Source organism: Xenopus tropicalis, chromosome 2, assembly GCF_000004195.4.
Source record: "Xenopus tropicalis strain Nigerian chromosome 2, UCB_Xtro_10.0, whole genome shotgun sequence".
NCBI lineage: Eukaryota > Metazoa > Chordata > Amphibia > Anura > Pipidae > Xenopus > Xenopus tropicalis.
The window spans coordinates 125,255,583-125,266,816 of record NC_030678.2 but is presented as its reverse complement, the minus strand read 5'-3'; the positions used below and the strand labels follow the sequence as shown (position 1 = coordinate 125,266,816).

General features: G+C 40.7%; 1 protein-coding gene across 2 annotated transcripts in view; it reads left to right on the top strand.

Moving 5' to 3' along the window:
* Positions 1-1,066: 1,066 nt before the first annotated feature.
* The window catches only part of ndfip2 (Nedd4 family interacting protein 2), a 29,477-nt gene continuing 19,309 nt past the window's right edge, over positions 1,067-11,234 (top strand). Inside the window, exons 1-2 of one of the 2 annotated variants that reach the window (XM_012957017.3) lie at positions 1,067-1,456; positions 9,225-9,378. In XM_012957017.3, the coding sequence (XP_012812471.1) occupies positions 1,415-1,456; positions 9,225-9,378 (196 nt within the window). In that variant the 5' untranslated portion in view covers positions 1,067-1,414. 2 annotated transcript variants of the gene reach the window in all.

The window sequence follows — 11,234 nt, the reverse complement described above, 5'->3', positions numbered from 1 at the left end:
TATTTCCGCTAGGTCTGGCAGCTGCCTTTTTGTATACATAGGAATAGCTTGCTTTGCAAATACTGGCGTATTTCAGCCAACGGTTGAAAAATCCATGCTAAGGCGTTTTCTAGCGTATTCATGCATTGTGTGGTTTGCTTCGAGTCTTTTCAAATTATTTCTATGGATGATGATATCAGGCGTTTTTCAGTCGCTGAGAGAATTAGAAAATACGCACCATAAAAACGCCACGTGTGGCATCAGCCTTAACGTTAGTAGAGAAAAGAATGCATTGTTAAACAGAGTTGTCTAACAACTCAGAGCCTCCGGCGATTTTACCTTTTCTTCTCCTATAAGAGAGAGAAAGTGTGAGCAAATAAAAAAAGTAATGGGGTATAAAAAGCATTAAGCATTTCATGAGGTGTATGTGCTGAGTTAACATATAGAAAAAAGTTATGGATGCGGGCCTAACAGCTATTGGAAGAAAAAGGCAGTTAGGGGTTCACATCAAGGGAGAGGCATGGTAAGGGCTAAATAAAAGAAAATAAGGTGAACTAAATCAATGACTAACGTAAGAGCAATAAAAAAAGAAATAACCAAGGCACAATAAGAAGGAAACTGTGGGACTAAGTGCTGAAGTGTTGCAACAGATGCCTGACATACAGCTTTGTGTGTGTGGGTGATTTGGTCAGGGGACTGTATAAATAAAAAGCAAAAATTAGAATCTCGACAAAAACACTACAAAATGGTGCTACTTTAGTCTCCTTCCAAGTGGTTAAGAGGCCACTACCAACAACCTTTAAACCTCCCCCCCACTACAAAAAACGTGGTGTTTCCTCGCCATGAGGCACGATTATTAATTAAATGTCCTTTAGGATCACTAGTATTTTGTAACAGGGGAACGCCACTAAATTGTTATTCGTATCTATATGTGCATGCTGACAACACCATCACGTCCGAAACAGAAAGACACATCCAGGAAGCAGCATCCGTTCCCCACAATCCATGGCAACGGAAGGATATACCTGCAAGCCACGCCTCATGAGAACTAGGGCGCCGCCCCTTGCATGCGTGTTCCCGAGTTAGAATGGGAGGGGTACAGGAGCGCGCCGAGGAGGTTGACCTAGTGAATGGGCGGCGCGTACTGGAGGCTGAGAGAGGCATTAGGGAAATACTCATAGGGCAGAGAGAAAGGTGAACATTGGGTAGGGTTCTTTACTAGTGGGGTACACCGGCCGGCGGTAAGAGAGCGCTATATCAGGGCGTGGGATAAGAATAACGATAAGTGGGGCGGCAGGGCATTACAGTCTCGCTGTGACTCACCTCAAGCGCTGAACAGACAGGGAGGAAAAGAGACCGCGGCACAGGTAGACCCAGCCAGGCCGGGGAAGACGTGCCTGGAGACCCGCTGAACCCTGGAAGTTGCTTCCTGGCCATGGAGCATCAATATCTACAAGCAGCCAACCGATATCAAGTGGTAAGAACCGGCCGCGACGTTGTGCTGTGCCCCAGGCGTAGGTGGGGATGTGAGTGGAATATATGTCATGTCGCAGGTAGAAGCACTGAGGAGTCTGTTCGGCATGCTTCTGCTCACAGTTGCCTGTTCGGTAGGCCAGAGAAGGCGTTTGCCCTGGGAAGAAATGTTAAAACGTGAAACAATTAATAATAGACATGTTTTTACTGTATTCCTTAGGGATGTCCAACATGCACACCCCTATCTGTTTCCCTATCTGTCTGGGGGGATCAGAGGGGGTTGTTGTGCAACAACAGCTGAATGAGTACTGGTTGGACATCCTTACATTACTTTTTTGCCACGAATTGATACCCTGCCTTTCTTCTGTGCCTGGGGTCTTTTCATTTCCAGCCCTGCTCCTAATTTGCCTACTTAAAGTACAGTGCCAGAGAATAGGCTGAATATCCAGTGATGGCTGACAGACCTATTAGGGTGAAGACACACAGAGCTACTAGTAGCAGCTACTTGTCGTGGCTACTAAAATAGACAATGATGATCATTTACTGATAAATGTCTCTACATGCGTTTTAGCTGAGGAAATTCTCAGTATTGTCTATGGCAGGGTATTTTCTGGCATTTAGTAGCCATGACAGGTAGCTGCTACTAAGTAGCTCCGTGTGTCTTCCCCCTTAGAGCCTATACATTATAGCATTTACTAAGAGAGACTCAACCCTTCTGCCCTCCAATTGTTTGAATGTATTATAGCCAACCAATTAGAAACCACATTTCAGCGTCATCTGTTACATGGATATGAGCCAGATATTAGTACTAGGTATCCACATCCTAAATTGCAGTTGCTTGATTAGATGGACTAGATATAAGAATTTCTAGGTGGGGTTGTCACTGAATTAGGGAGTGGACCGGAAATTTGGATCAGTCAGAAACCAACCGAATACTATAAACAAATCTGTGTTTATGGCAAACCATGGTATGGTAACACATCTGCAGGATTTGTTATATATTTTGGGTGATTTTGACCTTAAGGTTCAGCGTTTGGTGCATATTCTGGCACTTTGGCAGAAGAGGGCAGTTTGACAGATCAGTTGTTAATTCTTTTTGGCGCACTGCTGGATAATCAGTTCTGTTTTATTGCCAGTGTGGATGGCCATATTATACAATATCCGGCAGTTTGGTCTGTGAGCTAATTGAACCTAAGGCACTTGGCAGAGCAACACCAGGCCTGTGGCACCTGTAATTAACTTTAATGATAGCTGCCTTTTACTGCTGATAAAGGTGATTTATTTATATTTTTTTTTACCTGAAATCTCCTAGATGTTCATTTAGGGCAAAAAAAAAAAACCACCTGTACTAGTGGTGGTTACCATTTAACTTAAGACGGGAAAACACTTGTGGTTGGTGTGCTGGCAGAAAAACCATTAAGCATAATAATAGCCTAAAAAGCATAAACCTAATGCTATAGTATGATCCCATTACGTAATGTGGCAACCAATTAAATATTTATTCTGATTATGTGTCCCTTAGTTGGCTGTACATGGTTAATCATTGATTGCTTGCTATAAGTTTCTGTCCCTGTGCACAATTGCCCATTGTTATTAAAGCAGCCCTACTAGCAGGTTGATTTTCTAATTAGTGAATGTAATAGGGAATTTAAATTGTAAGCTGTGCTGGGGCAGGAACTGATCTGAATGATGAATAGTCTTTACATAAAATGTCAGTGCTTTATAAATAAAAGAAGATTAAATGAAAAATACATTTGAATATTGATTGACACTGTTTCCTGTATGCAGAAATGCTAACATTTAAGACTGAATGTGTGTTTGGGGGTGGCTTTACTTGACTAGATATAGTGGGCCACTTAGTGTTGTATTTAAGGCTAGAGAAAGTTGCAACATTTTGTCTAATTAGGAAGTCCCCTTGTGAGTAAATATTTCCTAGACCTAATTATCATGAAATACAGCTTGCAAAACAGCAATTTCATGTATAACCACAGTTGGTTTCCTTTCTAGCATTCTGCTAGCGGTAAGCATCAAGAAGAAAAATACTTTTTTCTTTTTTTAAAAAAAAAGATCTTTAAGATTAAAAGGAAGCTTTGCTTAAGCTTAAGCTTCAGATTTTAAACTTTTTCCAAAGAACTTCCTATATATATTATTGCATTTAAACGTACAATCTAAAACTAACATTAAGATTGATTTCTAGGATAAAGTACTAAAAATAACAAATTGGTGAATGTTCTCAACATTAAATAATTAGCAGGCAACAATTGTAAGTACATCCCAGAAATGCATTGTAGGTCACCCAATGATATTATCCGGAACACAATACGTGTATAGATTTTATCGTTATCCGACTGAAACTTTCTAAACTGTGCGATCGAGTAAATGACTGGTCATAATGGAACAGAAAATTATCAGGGCGATAATTTGAAAGCACACATGGTCCAAAAATTTGTACAAAACTACGTTTATTGGTGCATGTATGGCCAACTTAAGATAAAGTCTGTGCGCATCTGACAACAACGTGCAGTGTTACTTGAATAGTAGTACTGTGCAAAGTCTTATTGAGAAGGTCTAATGACACCAAAAACTAATGCTGTGTAAATTAAATACAATTACACCAAAGACTAATGCTGTGTGGTCGCAGGAAAGATCATAATTGTAACATGTATGGCCTCCTTAAGGCTAAGACAGACAAACTGCTATGAGTGGCCTTAAGTTTTAAGATTTGTCATTTTAAAACTGGAAGAGAGTAGTGGACTCAAAACATTTCAGATATTTCCTCCTATGAAAACAAAAAAGGAAGCTGTAATATAATTAGCACTTATATAATTAAGGCTGATGCCACACGAGGCGTAGGGCTGAAATTTTCGGCAAGCGGAAAAACGCTTGCCGAAAATTCAGCCCTACGCCTGCTACTTGTGCCTGCACCCGAATGAATGGCATACGCTCGGGTGCAGGCACATGTAGCCGATATACGCATGAAAACGCGAGACTTTGCATTCTCTCGCGTTTTTGTGCGTATATCGGCTACATGTGCCTGCACCCGAGCGTATCCCATTCATTCGGGTGCAGGCACAAGTAGCAGGCGTAGGGCTGAATTTTCGGCAAGCGTTTTTCCGCTTGACGAAAAAATCAGCCCTACGCCGCGTGTGGCATCAGCCTAAGGAAACATTTAAAACAGTTATTTTTATATGTCCCTTTAAAAAATTTTTTAATATGAATGGTTTACAAAAGACTCATGATTGACTCATAACTGCAATCTTACATAATCTCTTGATAAGCATTTATAATATTTCAAACATGCTTAAGTCACTGGAAGATTTCAGTGTTTATTATTCCTTGTCACATCATAACTTCCTGCTAATAAGTAACTTTAACATTTGGACAGTGATTTGTCACTGTCTTCTCAAAAACATGAATCTGTTTGTATGTTATTAGCTTATCAAAACGTTTAGGTTGATCGCATTTTGACCTCCACTGTTCTCAGGGAGCAGAGATCAAAATGCAGCAATGCCACTCATTTATATAACTAACTATCTTCCATTCCCTTGTTTAGTTGCACCTCTCTGCACTCTCTCCATCGCATTAATATCCATTTTAAGGACTGGATCCCAAAACTGCCCTGCATACTCAAAATGGCCAAACCTGTTTTGCTGCTCTGCATTTTCTTAATACCTTTGGGCCAATAGCATAATATTGGAGGCTGTGTGTTGGACAGTATCGAAGGGGGCAGGGAGGAGTTTGTAGGGGGTCCAAGTTTTATATAAATGGATGTTGTTCTGTGTTTGTGCTTTAATGACATGCAGGACATTTTCTCTGTTGCCTTACAGTATATACACCAGTAGAGAGAAGCCAATCATACAGAGTGAATTTCGATGCAAAATTGCATATTTTTATAGTTTCTGCTGTGTGTGTAGAGACATGCTGATCCCATGCTTGTCCTTGCATATAGAAACAGTAGATTGGCAGTGTTTCTACACAAACAAGCAAAATTTCCTCAAATTAGCCTTATATATAGGCTCCTGGGTAAAAAACCAGCACAGATAGTAATTACTTTTGTGTGCCATATATACAAAAAGACAAGTGCAGTGCCAAAGGAATAGATCTCCTAATATTAAAGGTGGCCATACATGTTCAGATTTTAGTCTTCTTCCAACAAACGTTCAGATATGGGTTGTATGTTAAAATGCAACGATCTGAAACTAAAATTTAGACTGAAATTGCATGATAAAGCCCTTAAAATACAAATTGGAGCATGTTCTGAACATGAACTAGCTGGCAGACGCCAATCGAAAGTACGATAGTATCTTCCATTGTAGGTCCCCCAAGGATATCATCTGATACACAATGTATGCGCAGCTTTGATCGTTATCAGATTGAAAGTTTCTAACTTGGCCAATCGACTAGACACCCATTCGCCTTGATGTAAAAATTACTGGGATGATAATTTGGAACCCACACACAGTCTGAAAATTGAACAAAACTAGGTTTAGTCTGATTTTATCTGTACGTGTATGACCAGCTTTATGATAACAACAGTAGGCATTTTTGTTTGTTTTCTGTTCTGTTTCTATTTGTTGGCTGCTTTAGTATCTACAATTATATATATTATGTAAACATTCTTCACACCCACTCTTTGTTTTGGATGCAAACAGATAATATATTCAGTGTTTGGGTAGGTAATAGTGTGCGTTTGATCACCATGTACTGGCGATTTATATGGGCGTTTGATCACCATGTACTGGCGATTTATATGGGCGTTTGATCACCATGTACTGGCGATTTATATGGGCGTTTGATCACCATGTACTGGCGATTTATATGGGCTGTGGCAGACGGGGAGATTAGTCGCCTGCAACAATTTTCCCTTGTCGCGGGCGACTAATCTCCCCGCGGAAGTTGCCTTGAGAGGAAACTAAGCGACTAATCTCTCTTAGGGACATTAGCCTAATTGCAGCAGTTTTGCTAAAGAGATCCTTTAATGGCACACACTAGTGTATTTTCCAGTCATTGTTCACACATACTCAGCATACCTGCTATGTCAATGTGTCTTTTTGCCCTATTTAACTTAAAATGCTTTCCACGTGTTTACACAGCAGCTTATTTATAAAGCCTGATCAAAATTGTCAAACCGGCCTGATTGACGAGATGACCAATAGCCAAGGCTTTTCGTTTTTAAAGGGCTTAGATCAGTTTGAGGTGGGTGGGGTTGATTAGTTCACCTGAACAGACTGATGCCACACGTGGTGTTTTTCATGATATGATTTCGTGATGATATCATCATCCATAGAAACAGCTTGAAAAGACTTGAAGCAAACCACACAATGCGGAAATACGCTAGAAAACGCCTTAGCACGGATTTTTCAAGCGTAGGCCGACATACGCCAGTATTTGCAAAGCAGGCTATTCCTATGTATACGCAAAGGCAGCTGCCAGACCTAGCGGAAATACGCGGCGTTTTTTGCTATTTCGCACTATTAGCACCATGGAAACGGGTTTGCTTACGTCACCAGTACTAGGCTGAAAAACGCCATAGTCAGGGGCTGTGTGGCTTGTGCGGCGTTTTTTGGCCGAGAAAAAAACGCAGCGGAGAAACGCTACGTGTGGCATCAGCCTAAACCCCTGGGACTCCTGTGAACTTGCTTGTGTGGATAGTTGCTTGGTAAGTAGGTGCTCTGTGTAGCGTGTGTTGGAACACTGGATCCAAAGTGCTTACCTTTGTGGTAGATGTGAGCAAATTGCCTTTTTAGAACCTTAAGATAAGGTGGCCATGCATGGGCCGAATTTAGCTGCCGAGAGTCGTTTAGACCGATTTGCCAGCTTATCTGCCCATGTATGGGCACCAATAATGGACCTCCCAGAAATCAGGCAGATCTTGATTGGCCAGGTTTGATTTTTACGTTGGATTGGCTTGTTGATGTGGTCCCTGAACCAACAGTGCCTATGGCCACCATTTTACTTAGGGCCCTAAGGCCAAATGATCAAATTAGCCTGATATCACCCACCTGTAGATGGGCATATAGTGTATGGCCACTAGCACAGCAAATTGCAACGCTGCAGTTGACTGACAATATTGAGAGCAGTCTCTTACTCGCTGAGCAGGACCTAGCTGGGTCAGATAGAATTTGGAAAGGAGAACAGCAGCAGGATGATGAGGAAGTAAGTTGGTTAACGGTAAGAAAGGATAATGTAGGGAAAGGAAAAAGGAAGGCTGATCTGTGGTTTGAGCATCCCAACAGATTTGTCAGACTGTATGAGGAAGATGGGAGTTTAAACTCTGGAAAGGCTGTTTTAAATGGGCCTGATCACTCTTACGGACTGGAGAACTGCCTCTATAATAGTAGTGGTAGTGGTGGGGGGAAGAGATGGGTGAGATTGAGTTACTAGGAAAGTGGCCAGGGTTCAGCATATCGTAGACAAAAACATTGGGTGGGACCGAGCATAAACTAGCAGTCTTCGGGTGGGACTAAAATGCTGGTGGAGTGTTTAAACTATGCATCGGAGAGCATTATGTTGAAGTTAGTGTAGATAGGGCGCACATAGCATACCAGTTAAGGAGATCGCATTGTTACCAAAAAAACTGGCAATAAATATAGATCAAAGGTGGCCATACATGTTAAAGGAACAGTAACTCCAAAAAATGAAAGTGTTTTAAAGTAATTATAATACAATGTACAGTTGCCCTGCCCTGGTAAAATTTGCATGTTTGCTACAGAAATGCTATTATAGTTTGTATAAATAAGCTGCTATGTAGCCATGGGGGCAGCCATTCAAGCTGGAAAAAAGGAGAAAAGGCAGAGGTTACATAGCAGATAACTGATAAAACACCATTGTATTGTAGGGAACTTATCTGTTATCTGCTACATAACCTGTGCCTTTTATCCTTTGAATGGCTGCCCCCATGTCTACACAGTAACTTTGTTTATATAAACTAGTAGAGTTTCTAAAGAAAACACACCAGTTGTAGCAATGCAGGGCAACAACACATTATATTGTAATTACACTTTTTTGGTGTTACTGTTCCTTTAAGACCTGCTCATCTGTCAAGATTGCCAAAAGAGTGGATCTTTCTCCCTGTATGACCACCTTGGCCATAGGCCAAACAACTGAATTACGGTGACATGTATAAGAGATGTCAGAGCTAGGACTGCATCAATGAGCCAATGCAGTCCCAGATCCAGTGGAAAAACCAATCCTGCCTGATTGACACCTGGTCAATTTTTGCCCAGATATCAGTTGGAGTGGCCCATCAGGGGTCCCCATGAAAGGGCAAATAAGCTGCCAAATAGGTCGGAAGGCTTAAATCTGCCCATATGTGACCACCCTTACTCTCCATTGAGTAACATAAATATCAGAGGGAAAAGTAGTAACCTTTGCTGTCTGTGCAAATGCACAAATTGTGAAAGCTGGAGTTGATTGTTTTTAATAAAATTAACCAGGATTAGCATGAGGGTTAGCCCTGTGGAAGCTGTGTAGCATGCGTGAAGAGAATAAAGCCTACCTACTTTCACAATGGAAGAGGCTTCACAGCCAGTCGTGATTAATAGTGATATTGACTGAAGTAATGGGGCAGACAAGTCTTATTTAGGTATTTTTTTATATGTAAATACATATAGAGCATCATATTGTCACATAAGTAACCCATCACAGATCACTTCAACCTTTGACATCTATGGGAGATACTGAGATTGCTCCAAGTGTGCATTTGGCTCAATATTTATAGCTAGCAGTAGTTGTTTTGGAGAATTAAATGCCAAATTGATTTCTTTCTTTAGCTTCAGAATGAGGATGATTCATCAGAGGCACCAACTGTAGAACAGCCTTCAACCTCTACGCAACCATCTCAGGCTGCCCAAACCTCATCATCTGCATCAGATGTCTCTCCTCCACCCTACAGCAGCATTGTTGCTGGAACAACTACAGATGCAGGTACATCTAGTTAAGGAATCCTTTGTTTAATAAAAACATAAAATCAGACAAATAAATACGTTTGTAACTTATTTGTCTGATTTTATTGTTTGAATTTCTTCTATTCTTTTCCTTTTGGTTTCTATGGTTGCAGACACTGAGCAACAATATCTGTTTACTTTAATACAAGGACAAACATATTTGTCTAATTTTATTTTGTGCAGTTTTTATCTTTTTTTCCTTCTGGATGATGTGACATATAACAACTGTGCTTTGCTAACTTTAGGTCTTATTTTCTGTTTTACTTTTTTACCTTTTGTCTCACTCTGTATGTTGTGTCTCACTCTAGTGATGTCATGTGATGTCACAGCGTCATATAATCATGTCTTTTGCTGCATTATAAGCCCTGTGAGTGTGGATTCCTTTACATCATTTTTTTACGGGGTTCTTAACCAACTAACCGTTTTAGCTGTCAGACTAACCTCTTGCTGGTTAGTCTGACAGCTCGGTAATCAATGGACACACACTGTTTGGTACATTCGTTGATAAATTTCTCAGCATCATCTGCAACTATTGTATCAATTATGGTTAGATAAATGTAACAACTAATGTATCAAATAAGTTGATACACTGACTTCCCCGACTCGGTTCTAATGTCTGGGACAATAGAGAACTGCACTGTGAGGTTAAATAAAGATGAGACCTTGTTACTGAGGTGTTATTTACCTATACCTTTCCTTCTTCTTTAAGGTTGTTGTGATGTGTATTAAGCAAATTCACTGTGCTGCAGAAAATTGCCTTAAAAAATCCCTGCAATCCTGGGTGACTCCCCTAACTCCTTTAAGGTGGCCATACACGTGGCGATCTGACGATGTTTCGTACGACCATCGGTCGCACGAAACATCGTAAGATCCGCCACACACCATTCAGGGCTGAATCGGCAGGTAAGGAGGTAGAAACAATAGGATTTCTACCTCCTTCTGCCAATTCAGATCTGAAGGGAGAATTTTGGTCAGGCGCCTTCTATGGCGCCCGATCAAAATTTTCCAACTGGTCCGATCGGCGAGTCGTCCGATATCAACAGGTTCCTGCGATATTGGTCGACTCGCCTACATACCATACACGCACCGATTATCGTACGAAACGAGGTTTCCACACAGAAAGATGACTTGGTGGGCTTGGGAAACACAGTACTGTAGCACCATCTTACCTTGCTATTCAAGTCATCTCTTTTGTCACATTTAGATGTACTGTTGCAAAAAAACCTATAACCTTGTGCTACTGCGCATGTGCAAGTCCCTGGCTAGGAACTGGTAAGCAAGATGGGGGTGCTGTGATTTAAATTTCCTTGACTGGTGCAGTTTTTCCTAACAGGAGCACAGGCCCAGCGACCACACCTAGAAATTCAGTCCACTGGGAGGTGACTAAGATTTTGGCACCCCTGAGTGAATAGAGCTTTTCTCGTCTTTTAAAGCTTCTGGGTCCCAATATATCAAGCAACATTGTGGATAATATTGCCCTTGTTCCTGGTATAAGATATAAACTATGACAAGGCAATTCTAAATCAAAAGCTGATGGGGAAAAAAAAACTTGAGCATACCCCCTTGCCCATTATGAGTTCAATAAATAGTGGTTGTGCCAAACATATATTTGCCTATTGTTTTAATCCCGAAAAATATATGACTTGTGTTATTTCTTGAGCTAAAAAGAGACATGGAAACTCCTCTCTCTGCATAATGCACTCCTGCTAACAAACCAGTCATAATAAAAGCAAAACAAATAATTTTGCTTTATAAATATGCTCATGCTTTAAAAGAGAAAAAAAATAAATATGGGTTTTTTTAATGAAAAAGAGAATATATTCTTAGCATAAGTTA